Source organism: Plectropomus leopardus, chromosome 7 (assembly GCF_026936395.1).
Source record: "Plectropomus leopardus strain MGB_pleo_1.0 chromosome 7, ASM2693639v1, whole genome shotgun sequence".
NCBI lineage: Eukaryota > Metazoa > Chordata > Actinopteri > Perciformes > Serranidae > Plectropomus > Plectropomus leopardus.
Window position 1 is genome coordinate 34727289 of NC_142182.1, and position 23159 is coordinate 34750447.

The 23159-nt window shown below is 39.0% G+C and overlaps 3 protein-coding genes across 4 annotated transcripts; 1 reads left to right on the top strand and 2 right to left on the bottom strand.

The window, feature by feature from the left end:
* Window positions 1-38: 38 nt before the first annotated feature.
* Window positions 39-1500, top strand: ch25hl1.1 (cholesterol 25-hydroxylase like 1, tandem duplicate 1). The gene has a single exon (XM_042496576.2). It carries the CDS (start codon window positions 458-460, stop codon window positions 1286-1288), a length of 831 nt encoding a protein of 276 aa, XP_042352510.2. The 5' UTR covers window positions 39-457; the 3' UTR covers window positions 1289-1500.
* A 1910-nt stretch (window positions 1501-3410) lies between these two features.
* Window positions 3411-8865, bottom strand: kti12 (KTI12 chromatin associated homolog). Of its 2 annotated transcripts, none has more exons than XM_088080587.1 (9): window positions 8614-8865; window positions 7748-7799; window positions 7609-7661; window positions 7462-7535; window positions 7272-7351; window positions 6981-7140; window positions 6815-6877; window positions 4274-4344; window positions 3411-3607 (listed from the first exon to the last, which is right to left on the bottom strand). In XM_088080587.1, exons 1-9 carry the CDS (start codon window positions 8762-8764, stop codon window positions 3466-3468), a joined length of 846 nt encoding a protein of 281 aa, XP_087936713.1. In that variant the 5' UTR covers window positions 8765-8865; the 3' UTR covers window positions 3411-3465. The 2 variants fall into 2 exon arrangements, with proteins under 2 accessions (XP_087936713.1, XP_087936714.1); XM_088080588.1 differs by having other exon boundaries at window positions 7462-7517; window positions 8614-8863.
* Window positions 8866-10952: 2087 nt separating this feature from the next.
* znf592 (zinc finger protein 592) lies at window positions 10953-22245 on the bottom strand. Its single transcript, XM_042496257.2, has 9 exons — window positions 22071-22245; window positions 19380-21574; window positions 17467-17645; window positions 17210-17383; window positions 16962-17121; window positions 15993-16253; window positions 14465-14577; window positions 14145-14286; window positions 10953-14033 (listed from the first exon to the last, which is right to left on the bottom strand). Exons 2-9 carry the CDS (start codon window positions 21552-21554, stop codon window positions 13533-13535), a joined length of 3705 nt encoding a protein of 1234 aa, XP_042352191.2. The 5' UTR covers window positions 21555-21574; window positions 22071-22245; the 3' UTR covers window positions 10953-13532.
* Window positions 22246-23159: the final 914 nt, after the last annotated feature.

Genomic DNA, 23159 nt, shown 5'->3' on the forward strand with positions numbered 1-23159 from the left:
ATGTAAACTTAAGGCAACTTTTTGATTGAATTTGCCTTAAGCTGTAGGAATCCTGTTTAATGTGGATTGAATTGGATGACATTTTATTCTAAAGTATTGAGAGATTTCTGCAAAGCAAAATGCCTGTCTTCTGCAACTCTGAGGAGAAAACATTTATATTTCACTTACCAAAAACATGTCCTTGTCCTCCTTTCTTCCATGCATTCAGTGATTTAACCTTGTACTGGTTAAACGGATGAAAGCGTATCAGTTTGTTGTGTCTGATGCATGGTCCTGAGTGGCTTTGTTAATCTGCTTGTGAAGGTCTGCTCGTTAACATTGAGCTGGAAAAAAAAGCAGCTGGTCTGTTCTGACTGAGAGAAAAGCCCCTTCTGCTGAGCTCCACTATATAAAGGCAGAACTTCGTGTTGATCCTGAGACTTGCAGCAGCAGCAGCTTTCAGTGGAGCTACAGCGAGATGTTGAACATCAGTGAGATGCCTCTGCAGGTCCTGCCCTCCAAGGCCTCGGACCGTCTGCTGCAGCCATTCTGGGATTATTTGCTTCTCTACCACCTGCCTCTCATCTCATCTCCTTTCTTCCCAGTCCTACTAGCCTTCTCCAGCTATTTCTTCTTCAGCATACCTTTTGCTGCACTGGACCTCTGGGGAGAAAGACTGCCTTTCCTCTATCAGTACAAGATCCAACCAGAGAGGCAGCCAACAGTGGGAATGATGGCTAAGAGCTTCATGACGGCGCTGTATAACCACATATTCTTTGTTTTGCCAACTGTGATAATCAGCATGTTCATACTGCCTACACCAACGCTGCCACAGGATGCTCCAACATTGTATGAGGTATTCATTGACGGACTGGCTGTGCTTCTCCTCTTTGACACTCAGTACTACATTTGGCACTTTGTACATCACAAGCATGCACAGCTTTACCGCTGGATTCATGCAATCCACCATGAATACATGGCACCTTTCTCCTGGTCGACTGAGCAGCTCAGCATCCCAGAACTGATGACTGTTGGACTCTGGAGCAACCAGGACCCCATTCTTTTAAAGTGCCACCCTTTGACCACGTGGTGCATCACAGTTTTCAGCCTCTGGCTCTCTGTGGAGGACCATATAGGTTATGACATACCGTGGTCCCTTAACCATCTGGTGCCTTTTGGTCTGCTGGGAGGTGCACCGGCTCATGACATGCACCACCAGAAGCCAAGCAGCAACTACGCTCCTTTCTTCAGCCACTGGGACAGAATCTTTGGCACAGCCGCTCCTCTGAAGAAAAAGACAATGAAGTGAATGCAATTCTGTAAACACTGCATATGTTGTGGGTTTTTTTTCTTCATTATTTTGGCACTGTCACATTCACAAATCATGACTTTTCTATCTTTTATTTTATAGCACTTGTCAGTGCTTTGCTGCTATTTTCTTTGTGGGGCTATGTGAGTTAAAAGGTGTGAAAAGTTTATTTTTTTATGGCTTTTCATTCAATAAAATAAATTTTACAAAGATTCTTGCACTCATTTTTTTCTATTGGTCTTATGAGTAAAAGTTATATACATGTTGACACATCCAGTACATTAGTCTCCATGCATGCTATGTGTGCACTACCACACTGAAATCATTCCAGTAAAGCAGCCAAAAGTACGTGGCTGAATTTGTAAGCAACGCAAGGGCACATTCCTGCACATAACTTCCTGTTCTTTGCTTTTCTCACAATCTTCTTACATAATACCAAGTCTTTAAAAGAGCCTGACACAGCAATATTTTGCTTACAAATCCTGCACAGGAATAAGAAGCTTCCAAACAAGAAATCCAAGTACTGTTTGTTAGGTCTGTCACCACAAGGTCAAGTACAATACCAGCGCGATTAAGGATAACCCGTATTTGAGAAAGTGCTGAGCTTTGACTGGGCAAAGTCTGACTTGAAAGTGGAATTTATTACAAAGAATGACACAGCAAAAAGTGAGTGAAAAGGTAAAAAAGATGGGAATTAATGCATGTAGAAGCCACATAATTAGGTATCAAAGCATGTGTTATGTTGAGCTTGGTGGTTCATAACTGACCTTGGAAATAGAAACTTGATCAAAAATTCAACCCAAAGTTCTCTAATTGTGTCATCACCATGAAAACTGAGCAGCGCCATCTGCTGAGGAAGATCACAAGATGAGGCTGAAAGCTCAAGAAAGTTTAAATGGACCTTTTGATGGTCAACAGTTCAGTTTTGCTAAAATGTCTCCATGGTTTCTTCCAGAGGTGGAGCCAAGCCACTGTTTTTGCAAGTCACAAGTAAGTCTCAAGTCTTTGCACACAAGTCCAAAGTCAAAACTGACAGTTCTTATGTCCAAAGTCCTGTTTCCAATTTCAAGTTCCAAATGAGTCATTATGTGCTCTTTAACAAATGCAATGCCATTTCAACATAATACATTAAATGTACAAAAATCATGTTTGCTTTTTAATGTATTTGTCAAAAAAAAAGTTTGCTGAAAGTTGTTGCATTTCCGCTGTTTTTTCAACCTGCACTTTTTGCATAATGTAATTCATATTTTTTGTTGACCAAAGCATAGCTTTTGTACAGGAATGAAACTATCTTCGGTATAATTTTTCTATGTAGTGCTCAGAAATGTTTCCTGCAGCTTGATGGGATGCTGTCTGATTGGTTCAAACAAAGTGAATCAGGGAGTCATTGTTCTTAAAGGAAGTTATGAAGTATTTTCACGTCAAAAAGTTCAAATCCAAGTGAAGTCATTAAACTTCAGCCCCAAATTTCTGATAATAGCCCCAGATCTGGATGTATAGGCTACACATGTTTCTCAAAAAAAAAAAGAATAGGCCTAACGACTACTTTTACAGCTCAAGTCAATACATGTTTAATGATAGCATTGTTAAGTATCCTGTACTTAATAATTACTAACGACTACAATATTTTTCTGATAAAGTTAAAGGTAAATGAGGTGCCAGAGTGCTTAAAAAGAGCATCACAATAGAGCATATTCATAAAAAATTAAAAGTTCCCAGGGAAGGCTCCCCCTGGACCACCCTACTAAGGTCTAAGCTATGTCCCCAATGTCCTCAAACCCCAGAAACACCCCTGGTCCTATGTCTTTCATGTTTAAGTCCAAGTGGAGTTTCAGGTGTCACTGCAAATGTCCGTGCTGCATAAGTCATCAAATTTGTGACGTGAGTCCACACCTCTGGTAGAAACCTTTGGCTTTACGTGGTTGGGCCTTCACAGCTGACATGCTTGTGTCTAATTTGTATAGAATTTACAGGTACTGCACATGGCTTTTCTGCTGTAAGGACACTTTTTGTAAAGATCAATTTCTGCTCATTAAAAAATGCAGTGCTTTACTTTTAAATTCCAAAATGTTTTGTATTTTAATTCTCTAAAGTGGCCAATAACCCACAACCATGCACCAAATATTTAAATATATTTATTTGTCTAAAAAAAAAAATCATACCAATGCGATAAAATGTCAGTGAAGGCTCTTATTTAAATACTGCACAAACATGTTAGAAATCTGCCCTGTGTTCTCTGTTGGATGCATCTTTGTGTAGCTGATGAACTGGCGCCGTAATTTCCTTAGCTCTGCCATGTTGATGTTCCTGGTGAGCTCGATGTTAAAAACATCAGGTTAAGGACATTCAAATACAACGAAGGATACATATATTTCTAAAGTAATCCTGAATAGTGATAAATGTAATGTGTGATAAGTTACTAGCCAGAAAAGTATCAGAAGGAAACAGTGTCACACCTCAACCTTTAAGGAGAACACGAGGCAACAGTACAGAGTGCTGAATGTTACTGACGTCATCCCAAATGATGCACCCGTCACTGAAGTTTGACCAGTGCAGAAATGTCCTTTTAAGTGAGCTTCTGCCCAGAAATTCATTTCAATCGAAGTGGTTGCTTCTTAGAAGGTCTGACACGTTGCAGCTGCCAATATAAATCCGCTAATCTCTGTCATTTGGCTTCTCTCTTGTATCCCACAGCATGTCATTACAGGCAGGACCTTTACCAGTGATTGGCTGCTGTGCCTTTCATTTAAACGTCTTTGATGGACACCCCCACCCCCTTTTTCCTTCCTTTCTCCTTCAAACAAATCATTTGATGTTCAGTACTTTGCCTCCTGCTGCTGAGGGAATATGACTCTTTAGCACAAAGACAAACTGCAGACAGTCATTAGCTGTGAAAGGTCACTGCTATGTGGACACCTGACAACCCACATGCCAACACATCACCAAAACCTGCGACGTATGGACGTGTAAATGTGTAAAAAGGATATCTTTTCTGTAGCTCCTGGAACTTGAATCAGATCCCCAGGAACACTCGTCTTCTGTGCATTAAAAATTGCCTGAAATGACATTTGTCAAACACATTACATACAGAAGAGTGTTTTTACTGACAAATACAGCTGCCTGGCAGAAGCACAGTGGGTTTGCACACAGAGTTAAATGGACTGATGAAGCCAAATTAGAAAAGAACTTCTAATAATTCATTTAATTTATAATGGATTTGTTGAAAAATATTTAAAAATGTGCACTCAATGGCATTTCATTTGTAGCTTACAATGAGGTTTTTAAATGAAGCTTTGAATGTCTATAAGCATTTTGTCATCACCTCAAGATTTTTTTTTTAAAATCCTCAAAAAAAACCAATCAAAAAATAACCTCAAAATAGATGAAGTGATTTGTCTTATTTAGTCTTTTTTAAAAAAAAGCACAAAAAAATTATGTCTTCAATGAATATGTCATTTACATTTTTTTAAATTTAAATATGCAACACGGCAACAACCATGGATTGAAGCTGAAAATGTCTTACATGTTATGAATTTTGAAAATGATTATCTTTATACAAAAAAAATGTCTAACTTATCAGATTTTCAATTTAAGATTATCATGGCCAAAAGAGTTCTCAGTAACAATATTATTGTGACATGTACAGAAGATTTGAAAAAAGAAAAAGAAAAGAAGTAGCATTACACTCAAAGTACAAGTGTAGGAATGTGGAAAGAGTCGGTAAATGTACAAAAGCATTTAAAAAGAGCAAAACGCTTAATAGATGGTGAAAAGGCAACACGCTGGCGTTTGGGGAGGGAGACTAAGCGAGAATGGAAAGAAACAGAATTTTTTAAGAGGCACTGGATTATTTAAACAATATTATCATATAAGTATTATAACCATGATAGCAATATTTCATCTTTAAATATCACAGTTATTGTCACTAACTTTATATATCACAACACCTCTACATTTGGACTTAACAATGCTCTGTAGTTACTGGAAATGTCTAGATCACATGAGTTGAAAACAATCCTTGCAGCCACCCTGAAATCTAAATCTAAAAACAGTATAAAATACTAATAATATTAGTGTAGCCTTATTTTTATCTGCAGTGGTGCAGAAATATTGTTTTTAAACAGAATGAATAGACACGTGTGATGCCCCTGTGGTGTCATTATGAGGACTGACACCACGGGGGTGTCAAAAAAAAACTGCACAGCATTCAAATGTTGATTTAGTATTTGAGTGATATTATAGAAGATGTGAAACTCGAAGTGAACTTCGAAGAGCAGGAGATTTCTTATTGGCTAACAGCAATTAGCAGACACAACCGATCATATAAAAAGGCAGACAGATAATTACAGGAGCAAAGGTGCTTAAATAACAGGACACGCAACCTCATGTCAATAATGAACCTTGACATCACCCATTTACATAGGGAGGACATAGTGCTGATTGCAACGCATTAGGCACACATTATCGTCTTTTTGCCATTTACCCATTGTCCAGCTGGTCCTTATGTAATGTTAATGACTTCACCAGTTGTGTCTCTTAGGAAAGAAGGCTCAATATCAAAATCAATATCAGAGACCTGTGGTACATGTTCCAAACACTGTCATATACATAACATTTCAAACAACATAAAGAGAACTGCTTCTCATTGAGTCTGATCAACAAATGTTGCACATATTGTGCTCCGTCTGTGTTGAGATTGCTAAGATTAGTTCCTCAGCATCGCATCAGCAGTGTCACACCGCCAAACTAAAATGCACACTGATCCAATTAAAGGCATTAAAATGTTACCTATTGTCTTTCATGTAACAGATATGGCCTATAAATGGATAAAATAAATTGTCAACTCCAGTCTCTGAATGAACATAAGCAGACATCCTGACATTCGGTTGTATTGATACATTTCTCCCGAGCTGCAGAAAGGTGAATTTGGATGACTTCAACATTTGTGCTTTGCATATTGAAATTTAAAGCAAGTGTTTTTTGGACTAGAGGCGGGTTTCTACAGATTTGTGCAAAACTTGAGCAATTTTTTTCAAAATGTCGATAAAATACAACTGTGAGATGACTGTGTTTCCATTGAGTGATGCTATTCAGCTTCTCACAAGATGTTATGTGACTTCTCTCACAAGAACATTCCAAGAAGCATGGCGATGTATGTTCAAAACAAAACTGGCGGTCATTATTTCCAATCTAAGGCGTTGTAGGCATGTTATTGGAGCGATAATGCAAAGGCAAGCCCCTCATACGCGGGAGCGGCCACGTATGAGGGATTTCTGGGAGGTAATAGTCCACATTTTCACAGAATTGTGGATTCAAAACCTCTGGATGATCTGCTCAACTTTTGAAGAGTTATGTGATGCAATAACAGCTCTTGTAGCTCCTGCTGCATCATGAGGGAGTCAGTTCCTACTGACAAGCACATAGCTATAGCATCATGTGACCTAGAAAAGCCAAAAAAGTGTTTCCATTGCAGTTTTGCAAAATATGGCATTCTCAAAATCGCCTGATAAACATATGAAGACATACCATTAACACATCTTGTGTGATCTTGTCCAACTCGTACAAGAAGTTTGCAGATGACAATGGTTGCTGCAGAAAAAAAAATCTCAATTACTACTGACAAGTCAAAAAGGCAGCATGCATCTACTGAATATTACATGCTTGTTAAATAACAACACAGCATGTGTCTTACACTCTGGGTAGACTGGTTAGGTGGGGGTGCTTTTCTTTTGAAAAGTGCGTCAGAGATGGCTTCAAATGGAAGCATGTCATCTTTCAGGATGGTGAAGAGAGGACTGTCCCATCGGTTTCTGGAGTCTGGAGCTTCAAATCTCAGCACTAATGCATCAAAGCTATAAGAGACAAACCAGATGCCACAAAACAAAAGTGGACACTGTTGATTTCCACAATTACAGGCACAGACATATGTTTTAAAATCTATACGAATATGCACCTCCACTGCATGAGTGGACTTCTCACTCACATGTCCTGGCTGTACTGCTCAGCAGCATCTCTGCTGGTATTCCACGTTGAGCTCTCTTCATCTGATGTCAAACAGTAGACCTTTAACAAAAGAAAGCATCTGATTTTGACTTGTGAAAATAATGTTTAGGTAATGTTTTTTTTTCTTCTTGATATTAAAAATCTATTAGTTATTACTCTAGTACACTCACCAGGCAGTGTGGTGTCTGTGTGTGTTTGATGAGACAGAACAGTTCATAGCGGTAGCCTGTCAAGTATTTCAAGTCTTAAAGTAAAAGCATGAACAAATAATATTTCAGTACAGAATCTGCAAAAAGAATATTATTAGCATGAGTTACCTTTTATGTAATTCAATGAATCCAAAATCACAATGTCATCCTTGTTGACTTTCCTAAACAGAAAATAAAAGGTTAAAAAGGATGTGACGGCTGAATATCAGTGATAAATCTAGTCCAAAAACAGATTTGATAAACTCACCTCTCTACCTCGGCTTTCAGAGACGCTCGGACATTTTTTTCCTTTTGGGAATCTGCAACACATCCAATAAGGTTTAGATGATAGCAGGAGTATGCAAAAGTAACGGGTCACTTTTATAACTCCAGTCTTCTCTGTGACTTGTCATTTGGGATACCAAACAACAGATGCTAAGCTATTCGCAGCACGCACGTTATATATTTCAGAGAACATTTCATTGAATATCAGACAATTTGGAAAAAAAAACAAAACAAAAAAAAACAAACAAAAAAAGTAATAAACCAGTATAAATTTAATTATAAAAACATGCGGCTTGTTCTAGTAGCCGATTATTTTACTGGTATTACACTTTAGCTGCTGAAACATTCAGAAACCTATTAGATGTTAATATAAGGCATTTTGAATTGTGCCAAGCAAATGGTTTTGCAAACCAAACATAACGGTTATTAACAAGTTATCCACACATTTAAGTGGTATATGAATTATTAATTATCAGGTATGCAAATATAGACATTATGTGCCTTCTGCACACCAAAATCCATTCAAAAAGTTAAAACATTAATTCTAACCAAACTCTCGATAATCCGTAATACACTGCAATTCTTGATTCATTTGGTAGCATATTTTATTTTCAGTCGGCGGCACACCGCACAATAACATGACAACAAAAACGAGTCTATTGTTAGAAACGTTTATCATCACATCTCTTTTCCAGTTCAATTATCCTCGGTCCACCCGGTGACATTACAGTGAAATACTGCGGTTGTATTAAGATAATATGACCGCGTTGGTGTATATCTAACATGTAGGGGAACTGTGACTATTAACACTTCTATGAAGACATAGCTAATTTAGCTAGCGTAACTTGCCTGCGTAAACTGTGTTTTTCTCAACGTCCAGAGCTCCGTCTCCGACAATATGAACCTTTCTGTGGGTGCTTCCTTCAAAATGCGCCTTCAGCTCTTCTGCTCGTCGTGTTTTGCCGCTACAGGGGTAACCACACATCACTATTAACGGCATAACTACAGAGAGATAGCAACTCAACTTGCCCAAAACGGTGTAAAGCACATTGCCACTTCCACCCGGATGTGATAACTGCAAACATTTTTACAGACGACCTACAGGGGGCGCCAAAAAAAGCTAACCGAACCATGACGGACCGTGGCCATACTGCCATATCCGTTAGGGACTGTTCGTTATTTATGAGAGAGGAGGCGTGGTGGGAGGCATGTCAAATACTTTTAAACACTGGGGAAGGACTTTTATTATAATTATTATTTTGACTTCGGGTAATACTATTACTACTACTACTAATACTAATACTAATACAAAGTGCCTTACAAGGTTCATCCCAAATTTAAAATAATGCAATATTTAAAAAAATAAATCAGGCAAGAAACAGTGACCCCAGCAATAAAATAAATACCAACAATGAAGCAGATACATTACACAAAAAAGGCAATCTTTCAGGCACTTAGCTGCAAACTTTGCTTGAAGTGTATAAAACAGACAATTAGAATAGTACACAAAAACAACAATACATGATAACAATATAAGATAACAATAATGATAACAAAAAAAGACATGTTTAAAATGAACAGTGTGCTAAAATTATAAAATACTTTTTTGAACATATAACTTTTAAGGAGTGATTTAAAATATTTTATTTTGGGGGAGGGGCATGTGGCATTAAATGACTGTATTTTGCATTAATTTTATTGGCAATTTTTGAAGAAAATATGCCCTCCAAATCCACAGGTGGGTTTGGAAGCATGTTTACACCTCTTATCATAGCCAAAAACTGTAAACACAGAAATTATTGTTGGATTTTCATTGACACATTATGTGAGACCAAAGCTTCTGTCAGGAGAAAAAAAGGGTTATGCATTCAGAGAGACTCAAGAAAAACAAAAAAAGGAAAAAAACAGTCACACCACAGCCACCACCCTACTCTGATAAAAAACAGTCCCTTACTTACTATTGTGTAAAAGGACTTTAATAGAAATAAAACACAATTACTTCAATTACTGTATTTACTTTTTTATTTAAAAAAGAAAGAATATTTCAACAAAAATGTGAAACCAGCAAGATAAAAAGGCTGACAGCTGGTGTCTTTCAGTACTAGTTCATTTATTAACAGGTAGCACTAACACATTATGATTAGGTTCAAAAAAATGGAGCCAAGAACAAAGCAGTGCAGACTGGCACCACACTGTTTTGTACAATATAACATATCACATTAAAAAAATGCCAACATATTCATTTTTTCAGGAGATTATTGTAAATCTCTTCATCAGTCGGATTTCATATTGTTACAATGTTGGTTGAAATGTTCTTCACGCAGAATCCCCTCCTCCTCTAAAGAATGGAAAAAAAAAATCATCAGTTGCACTTGATGAATTTTAATAATAATAATAATAATAATAATAATAATAATAATAATACTAATCTTACATGTCTAATGCTCGTTTCCTTTGTGTTTGTTTAGCAGTTTTCAACATCTGAAGCAGTGCCTGCATTGTGTCCACTGGGTGCAGAGGACTAACAGCTCTGACTTCAGTCGGAGTATTTACATCTTCAAATGCAGACTTCATATAGGAACTATCCACAACACTTTTCTTGCCCATGAAATGCCCTTAACACAAAATACAATAATATAAACCATCAAAATTATACAATAAATAATTTCTAAAAAGTACAAAAACACATCATTTTGCAGTTTTATTTCTCTTACCTGTCGCCCACAGATTCCCTCTCGGATTCACCTTGATCTTTGAAACTTTATTTCTCAGCTCCGTCAAATCGAGAGTCATTGAAGAAGTCATGGCAATGTATGAAACAAGAATGAAGGAAGACAGAAATCCGGCTCTGCAGATCTTTGTCAAAGTGCCTTTCATTCCTCAAACGTGTTTCGTACAGATTTGAGGCAGGTTAATTAAAATCCCCTTTGCTCTTGTGTTACTTTGGTAGCAGGCAGTTATACTCAGATAGGACGGGCTTAATATTCTAATGGCATGAAGTCACTCGTCTGTGGTTGCTTTCTTATTGGATGAATGACAGTGCCTCATGTTATTCTGAGTTGCGGTGACAACTGACCTCAGTGCAAAACCACTAATAATCACACCCAAATACCATCAATCACCTCCCACCCCCACATCCTTTCATACAGACGCATGTCTTCAACACAAGACAAAACACAAAGCAGATGTATAATTAAATGCACCAATTTATTTGTAAGTATGTTGACGTAAACAATACAGCAAGGCACGTGGGCCACTGCATGCTGAACAGATGTAATGGCTTAAGAAATACTGTGAATCCAGGGTTCACTGGCTACTGTATGTACACAGGTTACCTACCTATACAAGTCCTCCCTGTACACAGTATCAAAAGTACAAATGTCTTTCAACAAGCGTTATAAAAGAACATGTCATTCTTTTCAGCCTCTGCAGTCAAACAGCTGCAGTGTGGTAAATTAAGGATTTCAGACTACAGAGAAATACAGAGCTCCTATAGCACTTAAATACAAAAGTTCACTTGCCAGTTAAGTCAATATGACCATATAGCCTTAATATAATTCCCAAAATAATTTATAAAATTCAATAATGTGGGATAATAAACATTTTTTAAACTTCTTTTTTTTTTTTTTTACATTGCACTGAGATTACCTTCAACTCCTCAAAGTCTTTCATTGTAAAACAATCACTGCCATTAACCATGGAGGTAGGAACTGTCGTGTTCAATACATAACAAGAGGCGCTGCTTCACAATCCAGAACGTGCGAACAAGAAGTACCCAACATAATGAGCACTGATCTGAGAAATGTCTTTCCTCTGGAGCCATAATGGATCTGACCAACTCCTCTGATCCTACTAGTATTATTATCACAGGTCCTCGTTTTTAGAACACTATCTCCAATACACCACCAAAACTTCACTTTCACGCCTGCTCTGGATTATCCAAAACAATGTACCCTGATTTGACATTACATTGACTGTTCACTTGCCTGAAAATACATTTCTGGCAATTTGAGGTATTTTCAAAACTACTGCACCACACATCCAATACCTCTCCACGTTTGCCCTTGAAGGGGAACTTTGGTATTTTTCAACATGAACCCTATTTTTCCACGTTTTTGTGTCTAAGTGACAAACTGAGACAGCAATTTTTGAAATTGTTCTAGTAATGTGACAATGCGCTGCAGCCCAGAGAGGCAAAAACAGGCAGCAATGTAACCACTCAGGGTAATTGTGCACTGTCAATGTAAGTCAACCGTAAGTGCTTATTTTTGCCACTGAGGGGCTCAAATAGTTATTCTAAGTGTCTAACATTATTGAAAGGATCCCCACATAGGTGGACCTTTTTGACTAAGAGTAAGATCCTTTTGGTAAAACCAGAAACAGCCTCAAAATCACTGTAGCCACACACCCCTGACTCCATTTAAATAAACAGTTATTTTATCATTGCAAAACACACTTCAAAGTAAACAGAAACAAAGTAAAACTCACACAAGTCTTCTTGGTTTGTCTTTCCACTGTTGCATCAATCACCAACTCTGGTTTAATTGAAGTTCACCATTAATTCACCCCGTCAGAGGTGAAAATAAGCTCCTCTATATATGCTAAAATTACTTGTTACTTAAATTGAGTCTGGTCGTTTTGCTGCTAGCAATTTCAGGGTTGTTGTTGGTTAATTAAAAGGATCTTCCTCTTTAACAAAAAGGTCTATCTCTGAAGAGATCAATTCCATAATGTTGTCACACACTTCAAGTAATAATGTGAGTTTGTCAGTGGCAAAAACAAGCACTTCATGTGGACATAAACTGACGATGCACAAATGCTTCAAGTGGTTATGTTGCAACCTATTACACACATACTGGATAAAAAAACAGTCTCCTTTTGTTACTTAGACATTGTGAAAACATGTTAAAAAAAGGTAAAAAAATACTGAAGTTACCCTTTAACACTCATTCACAAAAGGAAAGAAAATTCATTAAGAAAAAAAGACAAAGGAAGGCCAGAACTGGGACAACACATGCACCCACAAATCGAATAATAAACACAGAGACAAAAGCATTGCAGAATGCTAAAATAGTCAAGAGAAAGTCTTGCTTTAAAGTGTAGCCTAACCTCAGTGGGCTTTGCCAAACAAGACAACTTGCACGTATTCTTTCTCACGGGACAGTTTACAAATAACTTCCAAGAACGCAGGAATACGGCTCTAAATGAATACTGAGCTATACTGTTTTGTGATACATGGTGACTAAAAATTCTAGCTTTGTACTGCAAATTAATTGCAACACAGTTATGTCATAAAAAACGCAACCTGAAGCCCTTTCAGGTAATAGTGTGTTGCATTAAATACTTCAGACAAAATTCAAGCAATTAAAATAAATGCTGAATATAAAAAGGCAAACATCCACCTCTTTAATCAATCAGACCTCGACACTAACAGACATTCCTGAGTCTCCTGTCAGAGTGGATGGAACATTTTGGGGGAAAGAAAAATAAAAAGCTTCAGCTGTAATATGTGCAGTTACGTCTGAAAGGCAAAATGAATATATTACCAACATGCAAAGTTAAATAAAAATAATTGAAAAATATTAATTTCCCCTCTCATTTGTGAAAATACTCTTCCTTAATAAATGTTAAGGATCTGCTTGAATATACTGCACGGCCTCTGAATAATAAAAAAGAAAGGCCCAAACACTTCCATGCAGACCATCGAGCCTCCGCTGTTACTGTCATGTGAAAACTAACAACATTAAAGCAGCTTTAAAGAGGTCTTACTACCGGAGAGAGACTGCTTGCGTCTGAGAGTGCGTGCTCAGTTTTAAATTACAGTCTGACGTCTTGTCACAGTTCAGACTCGCTGGATCTCCTGCCTGTGAGGGCTCAGGTTCATTTAGCTCCGGTAACAAGTCACTGACCTCATCTGTATCTGCTAATGTGACTGGCTGATTAACCTGCTGCTTCTCTCTCACCTCCGTCCCGTCCTCTTCTCTCTCACCGTCTTCGGGATCTTTCACTTTGTGCACAATGAAAAGATGTCTGTTGAGAGACAGCACGGATGTGAAACACAGGCCGCAGTGAAGGCACTGAGGAGTGTTTTCATCAGTTTTATGCTGTGGTATATGCTGCTGGAACTGGGCGCTGTCGTCTGTGACAAAGCCGCACTTTGAACAGCGGAACTGAGTTTTCTGACGTTTCGCTGGAGGAGCCTTGAGACCAGAAGTGCGATCCTGGCCCGCCTCCTGTGTGTCCACAGGAGGTCTTCCTATGAAAAGTCCCTGCAATTCATCAAGACATCACATATTTTAAAATGACAGCTTGTAAGACTCATAACATGTGCATTTGTGCCTGCAGTTGTTGTTTGTGTTAAAAAGAAAACGAATACGTACCTTGCCCAGACACTTTTTGGATTCCTGGATGGCTGTTTTCGGCATTTGGCCAAGATCAGGATTTTTGATTCCATGCATTAGACTGATGTGATTCTTTAACATCACACTCGAAGTGAATATCTTCTTTGTATCTGTGCAATACCTAAAACAAAAAAAAAAATAAATAATTAAAATAATTTTTGTCGCGGTGCTGTTTTCCTGATTTCAGCTGTTGGGAGAGAACTGTGAGACCACTAATACTAACTGCAGTCCAGATTCATGTGGTCCACTTAGGACTGAAATAGCAGTGGCTTGTTCATTTTCAGAGCTAACAATCTTACCAGCAAGTGTAAATTCTCTTTTTTCCACCGTGGTCATTACGAACATGTCGTCTCAAGCTGATTGAAGAGTTGAAAGACTGCTCACAGTGTCGACATGGATACTTCTTCACTGACTGTTGTAGGGAAAAAAAAAAAAAAGATTTTGTAGTAAAAGTTTCCTCAAAGGTCATCATGAACTTCTAATGAGTTCACAATCCACACAAAGTAACCATTAAGACATTATTACTTTCTGAATAATGAAGTAATTACTAGATTCCCAGGATTCACATTAAACATTTTAAATGTGCGGCACTCAGCTGCAGTTAAACGTGAGAACATATAGCTGAGAATTACCAATAACACAACACTCTTTACTCTAGCAAAACTCTTTAGGCTATAACCCAAAATTCACACCTGAATCAAGACTTAACAGAGTGTAACTATCAAGATATTAATAAACTGAAGACTATTTTTTAAAAAATATTCCTTGTGGATCATAAACCCTTAAATATAAAAATGACTCATTAACACTGGTCATGAAATGTAAATGTTATGGTGCTTTTTAACAGGAAAAGTGCCCTCCTGTTTACTTGTGCTTGTTTACGGGAAAGTCTTAGCCGGTCCAGTATGGCGGTGATGCTGACCTATCACAGCAGCCCGCTGCTTTTAAAGCCTGCTTCAATACTACACACACTCATATCACTCTATTTTCAAAAAATTACTTGTCTTTATATTTCCAGCACTTGAAGCAAAATACTTACCATTCCATTCATATCTATGTACGCATTTACAGCTTTGTCTGTACATTTAAAAAATCTCTAAGTACTTGCAAATCTGAATACAGATTTGGAGATATTTTTTCACACATTTGCAAATGTGATTACACACACACTGATTCTGAATACACATGTGCAGATACCTTTGTATGTTGTTAGATATATGATATAGATATATTTTTACACATATACAAATCTGTACAGAGATCAGACACAGAGATTAACAGTTACATAACTCTGCACATTTGTAAATAGTTCTGCACTAGTTCTGCTACAATAATGGCCCCATATGAATTCATTAGACAATTTCAATAGTGGCGCTTCAATTTTTAGTATTGGAATCTGGACACATCTAAATGTGTCTTTGAGCTAACTTAAGCTGCAGCAGAGTAAGCGTCCCCCATTTCACCCTGAGGCAGTCATTTATGTTTTGGTTGAACACATATACCTGTACATCCCAGCATATGGGGAATTTATTATCTCTAAAATATACAAAAATAGAATCTGCACACTAGATGATGCTCCCACGAATATTTATTACCTCCATGTGTGATGTTTTGGGTCTAAGCCTTTCTTCAGACAGCAGAGTGTCTGGAGAAGGGCTTCGGCCCAAAACACCACAAGTGGAGGTAATAAACATTCATGGGAGCATCATCTAGTGTGCAGAATTTATTTTTCTATCTTCTTTGGTTCTGTGCAGCTTCTAGTATTTATCTGCTTTGGGATGTGTGCGCTGAAAGAATTTTTTTTTGCATGCATTTATCATCTGTCACCTTTCCGTGGTTGGTCTTCATATGAGAAACATAGGAGTCTCGCTCAGGGAAACACTGGAGACACTCCCCACACGTCCAGCCGGTGGGCTTCACACCAGGTCTTTTGTCCTGCTCAACCCTTTTTCTTGGACTATCTGTGTGTTTAACAGGGCTGTGACTCTTCTGTTGTTGGACAGACTGAGCATCCTGGTACCAGTCAGGGTTGTCTGTCTGTTTGCTGTTGTCCTCTGCCTCTGCTGTCAAGTTTCCTACATGAACACTCTGCACAACAGAAAAGGCAACCATATATGAGATCTTGTCCTCTCTTTTGTGCTAATGATCAGGTTCTAAAGGTCACAATTGTTTTATAGTTTACACACTTTACACACTCAGCATGTTATCCATATTATAATTTAAATTTTCACATACTAGTAGTAATTTTCTATTCCTGTATTTCTTACATTTATATTTTTACACACATATTCAGCATACAATGCATACCTTATTTTTTTAAAAAATATTTAGATATTTCCATAATGTGCTAATTGTTTACTACTGCATTTTTATTTTTCTTATTTATATTTTATATACCTGTGCTTGTGCTTCTTTCTGCTTGAGATAATTCTCTATGCGGGCATCAGAGTAACTGTAATTAAGTATTTCTGATTCTGATAATACAAAGTACTCATCATTTATGCAACATTACTCTTCTTCTCTTTTGCTAATGTGGTGAAACAACAAGACACACTTCACAGTGTTGTTGGACAACTTGACCTCGTGTTGCTTTCTCTGCATCATGTGCATGATTTTGTACATTACCTCATGTGACAAAATCTAACATTGCACAACAGCTTGCAAGATGTTTACTTAAAACTGACACACACACACACACACACACACACACACACACACACACACACACACACACACACACACACACACACACACACACACACACATCTCCATAAAAAAATACAAACCAGGGCTAACCTTGACATGTTGCATTAACAGCTGCTTTTGTGGAAAGACCGAGTTGCATTCTGGACACTTGAATACAGACGTAACACGCTTGTTGGCATTCTGATGGAAATGCTGAAACAGTAACTGCTTTTTCTTGAAAATCGTCTCACACGAGCACTTAAAGATTAACCTGCAAAAAGAAAGTGAAAAATGTTTAAATTAACTGTCAAAAGAGATGTAGGCTACAACATTTAACTGGTCTCCAGGTGTTGACTTACACAGGGGATATTTTGCTGGTGTTGTGTTTATTTTTTAAATGCACTTCACAGCCGTCAGAGGTCTTGAAGGCAACTGGACAGATGGAGCACTTATAGAAGACATCACAGTGTCTTTCCTCAATGTGAGTTTTTTGTCCTTGAAGGGTCTTGAAAACCATATCGCAGTGAAGGCATCTGGAAGAAAAGAAAACACAATGTCACTTTTTTCTAACACTGTACTGTCTTATAAGGTCTGCGTTTTATTGTTGCTTACTTACTTGTACCACGCCTTGCGAGCGTAGTGCAGACAGTTTTCCTTGACGTGCTTCTGTATGTCTGCAGAGCGGCTCAGGGCACCGCACTCAGGACAACAGTACGGAGACTTGTGTGCATGAATGCGTTGGTGAGCTTTGAAGCTGCACTTGTTGGGTAATAACATGGAGCACACCTTACACATCTGTTGGGACAAATGAAAAAAATGTCAAAAAACAGATAGATTTAAGACTTTAAAAAAGATTCTTTAATGCCACTGGAAATTAAATGCAAGTTGGTTATTTTACAATAACCAAAATTAACCCTTTAACACCTGGATTAACATCAGTTTTTGTGTGCTGCAATCAATTGCATTTTACCATCTTATTAAGAGATTATTAAGATTATTTTTGGGGCATTTTCCCTTTATTTATACAACAGCTGAAGAGAGACAAGAAAGTTGGGGGAGCGAGGGGGGCTTGACATGCAGCAAAGGGCCACAGGCCAGACTCAAACCCAGGCTGCTGCAGAGGCCTCAGGCATGGCGCACACTCTGCCAGGTGAACTAGAGGTCGCCCCATTTTACCAGCATTTTAACCTCTGAAACCTGAGAAAATTTGTTTTTCTGTCAAAGACACGGGAAAAAATATAATGAGCAACTTGGCAAGAAATGTCCCACAAACTGCAAAAAAGTAAAAGGTGACAAGAAAATGTTCTGAATATTAGCTAGGGGGGAATATTAGATAGGATAAAAATAAGATGGAAAAATGTTCAGAAAGCTATCTTTATAGTTCTCTTAACCCTATAAAACCTGGACAAATTGGTTTGATTTATTTCAAAAACATGGTGTTAAGATAATAGGCAACTTCACAAGAACTGAACAAGAAATTATCAGAAAGCTTACATTGAAATTCCCTTAAAATACACACACAAAAAAGGCAAAAAGCAAAAGAAAATACCCCAAAACTGTGCTGAAAATTATTTTTATTTTTTAAATGTATACTTTTTCTATGGCATAATTTTAAATATAAAATTATTGTAACTATACAGTTTTTCCAGACATTTTTCTCTAAATATCCCTCCCTACCCCACCTTATTGTGTCCGCTATTTTTGTGGTGGTTTTCTTGTCACTCTTTACTGGTTTCTTGAATTTTTTTTTAAACCCTGTTTTACTCATGTTTCAAGGGGTTAAAGGGAAAAAATATGAGCTGAAATCAAGTATTTAGGGTAAAGGACAATTTTGCAAAATGTTTTTCTGTAACATAAAACATCTTCATCTCATTGCACAGCTTAGGAGTAAAACAGAACTGGGAAATATCTGACATATGACGGGGAGTTCTATGTGTTTTGTGTTTCTCATTCTGCATGTGGGATTCCACTGCCTTCATCCACATCATGCCAAGTTTGAAAAAGTTTTTCATAAAATACAGTTTCAGCGATGCCTCAAAAGCTTGGTTAAATAACATTTTTTCATATAATTTGCATTTCCCCATTGTGCAGGGTGCAGTCCTAGATTGCTAGCAGACAGTAGATGCTCTGCTCTGAGCATCCCAGCCAGAAACAAACTTTGAGTGTTGTTGGTTCCACTACCCTGATCTGCGTCACATTAATGAGCAGGTAAACCAATTTTATTCATATTTAACAGTGTAAAGTCCAAGAAAACGATAAATAAACTACCTAACTCAGACATCTTAGCATTTTTAGACAAATCAAAAAATTGATTTATTACATTTTAATACCAATTAAGGCATTGTTTTTAGATAAATTAATTCACTGCCTTATAAGATGTTTTAAAGATCTGCAGGAACCCTGTAAATATTTATTTCTTCAGTAGGAATGAATGTGATCGGGGTGCCACAAACAGGGGTTTCATTAAACTGCTGACAATAACAACAAATCTTTTAAATATTCTAATAACTCAATAACACATCTACTCACGAGTCCTTCCACATCTTCAGAAGGCCTCTGGTAATGGCCTGCTAAAGCTTTGTAGTCAGACATCTGCTTGTTACACTCCAGGCATCTGAGCCGGTGACGGATGGCATTGTCTGGATAGAGGGGCAGGACAGGCTGGCTTTTAAGGGAGGATGAGGTGGAGTCCAGGTTCACAGCACTCAGTGGTACAAACATTTGCTCCTCTGCTATGGGTTTCATGTGAAGCTGAGTGCACTGCATCACCATGCCATTGTTCTTGTGCTCCCGTGCATGCGCCAACAAGGCACACTTGTTGAAAAACACCATCGTCTTAGCGCAGTGCGTACACCCAACTTCAATGTGAACGCTCCTCCTGCTGTAATGATACGCAAGACTCCTCTCCACCCCGAAAGAATCGCCGCACTCGAGGCAGCAGTATCCGCGTGGTGGGAGGTTGATATTGCTCTCTGGAGGGGGGGTCAGGTTGGGCACATATGTAGGCACGGGGTTGGCATTGTTCAACAGTCTGTTTAAGGTTCCTGCTGCTGTGTTGGGAATGTATGTGCAAGGATAAGGGCTGGCTGTTTTCACCTGATGCACCAGTGGGACGGTGCTGTACACCGTGGAGGAGAGTGTGTGTTGGCTCTGTTGGTGGGACGTGGAGCGTGCAGCAACTGAGGCGGCAACACTGTGAGGGACCAGGTTCAGACTAGCTAAGTGCATTGCTTTTGGGAGGAAGTTGGTGCTGGTTGTGTGGCCTATCGTGGCTGATCCTCTCTTTGGTTTCTGCCCCTGATGTGCAGCAGATCTTTTGACAGGACCACTAGTGTTATGGAACACTGCTGCGGACTGCGTCATGCCCGGCCTCCTGGAGTTAACCTCTGGTTTGTTGCGTGAAACTTTCGGTGAAGCTGCAGTAGCAGGGGCACCTTTAGTTTGGGCTCCAACAATACTATCAACACTTTGAGATGGATGGGGAGACATGTTACAGTAGGAATCTTCACTAATCATGCTCTGTGATGGGGAGGATTCGTATGCAGAATGAACTTCATCTGTTTCTGAATCAGGCAGCACACTGGTCACTGTGCGCTTGATCTGCCCAGATGTGGTTTTAATGGTTTTAATTCGGACCCTGGGTATAGCAGGGGGTGACCCTGTTGCCACAGCAGGGGATGCTTTGCCACTACTATCACTGCAGATGCTTATGGGACTATCTGAGGGTTTCATTAACCGTTTTACAGCTTCAAGTGGGCTTCGTGGAGACATAGGCACGTTGGGGTTTGCTTTAAAGCAGTCATTCTGAACTGCTGATGGCTCTCTGGGATTAATCTGCTCACTGGGATCTTTCCTAGAATTAAGAGCCACCAGAGCCTCGAGGCAAGAAGATATTTTAGATTTGACATGTGGATAAGAAGTGGGAACGTCCATTGTGGTTCCTGAATTGCAGTTGGTCTCAAAGTCTGGGCTGGGAGGGGGGAGTGTACTGTGTATTCTCTGTGTTTTATCAATTCTGTTACCGGCACAGATGTCAGTGGACTCCTCATTTATCCTACTTTCCTCTATGCTCCTCTGAGTGTTTTTGGGAATATCAGAGTCCTTTGGACAGTCGTCAAACAGGCTGAGGTCCAATTTTTTTGGATTGTCTGGGATTATAGGTTCCACCAAATCTAAAGCTTCTGGGAAACAGGGTCTTTCTTGTTTTGGATGCATGTCATCCCTACTACACTGAGTGTCTTCAGACTCAGGACTGGAGATGGGACTAAAATGAGAAAGAGACTGTGAAAATATTGGTGCTCCATCAGGCTTGTGTTGAATTGGCGCCTTCCCAAGAAGCTCTCTCGGACTCTCTCCATTCAAAGCGGAAACAAATGATTTGGAAAAGTCAGCGTTGGGTGTCTCAACTGAGTCAATGGAGGTCTCTTGTCCCCTGAATCCATTTTGCAATGCTGGCTCAAAACCTTCCAACGACTCCTGTCGACTTGTGTTTTTCACAATAACACTTACAGCAGGGATATCTGCTGTTGTGACAGCTTGGTTACTCAATAAACTGTCATCCAGACATATCCCCGTGTGCTTCAGCTGACTCTCAGTCTCCTCATGACTCCCTTGGATGGGCTCTTTGGCATCCAACCCTGTGGCATCTGGGATGTCAAAGGCAGCCAGGAGATCATCAAAATCTGGGGTTTTCATGTCACCCATGGCAGCACAGTCTCGTACACCTACGAAAACACATACACAGTTAGCTTGACATCTTATTTTTCACTGGGCACTGAAGGCATGGTTTAACGAGCTGTTGGCACTATAAGAAATGGATGTTATCCAATTTGAATAATGTTTTGCAAGCTCTGTAAGATCTTCTATGCTAACGTTAGCCTTAGCAAACAAGCTAATCGTTAACTTGAATTCGTCTTTGTGTATGCAGCTATATTTCACACCAAAGCATGCACTGACACATACATATAGGAGAACAGACACATTCAAAACAAGCTACAAGGCGTCACTAAATATAAAGTCCTTCATAAACCGAACCGAATTAAACATGTTTTGTTGATAACGTAGCTAGCACAGAAGCAAGCTAACAAGATAGTCAGCGAGCCAAGCTACATAGCGGAGCAAAGCCAGTCGGTTAGCACTCTAGCTTAGCAACCTGCTATCGCGTAAATCATCTCGCCAAGCTCCTAAACTCGTCATTTATCAATGCAGAGGTGCACTCACCATTTGACCCGGCTATGTTTTACAGCTCTACTAGATTAGCTATAAATCCAGTTTACTGTGGGCGCTAAATATGAGCCAGCTAGGTTTGACTGTGGCAGGGTTTCATTGCTAAGCTACAGGCTAACAGCGTTAACTTCGTTTTCCTTTTGCTTCAGCTGGGTGCTGCAAGCCCTCGGCTCTGTCTTTCAGACGAGAGGCGGCGCCATGGACCACTGGAAACCGTGCTGGAAATGTTACTGAACATGCACCCCGCAAAGATAAGGAGGAATAGGATTTATTGTGACCAAAGGCTCAGCTGCTACGATGCACAAACATTTGCATTATTGTATGTGATAAGAAATTAGTGATAAGTAGGTAATGCATCATGATAATAAGCCAACACACTCAAATATGAAACATATGCATGCACAACTGGAGCAATGCCATGATGGACCATGCCAAAAGGCAAGGCCCCCTGAGGATACAGGGGCCCCTAACTAACCACCCACCCATTGCCACTGTGCAGCATTGTCTACTCCTTCTTGCCTTGCTTGTACACTTGTTTTCAGTTATAAGTTTATGGAATCATATTGACCAATCATATCAGCCAATACATTTCTTAAAGTTTAGGTTTATAAAAAAATTATAATCAGGATGTCAATACAGGAAACCAGGCATCAACTCCACTGTTTGTTCTTGTTAGCAGCCTGGATACACTGTAAATCACACGGCAGGACACAAAAGATAAGCTATTCATTCACTGTTTGTTTTTAATTTATTCACACCAAGGCTTTCCTGGCAAGCTCTATTGATACTGGGCACAACTGTATGTAGATAAAAACTGGTACAATATTTTTCAGTTTTCATGAAACGCCAGAACTCATACTGGAATCTGGAACTGGTGCTAACTAACTTGCCCCAGTGTCACAGTGGCATTTCCCTTTTAAAGGCAACTATCACTTTAAACTGCTGTCTGTGATTTAATGCTGTCATCTAAGGAGGAGGGGCAGCTGAGACTATCTGTAAGATGACCTCAGGCGCCTTTGCTATGTTGCTGTAACAGAGTTTGTTTTTGACATCCTGTAAGACATAACTGAGGGAAATAAATAC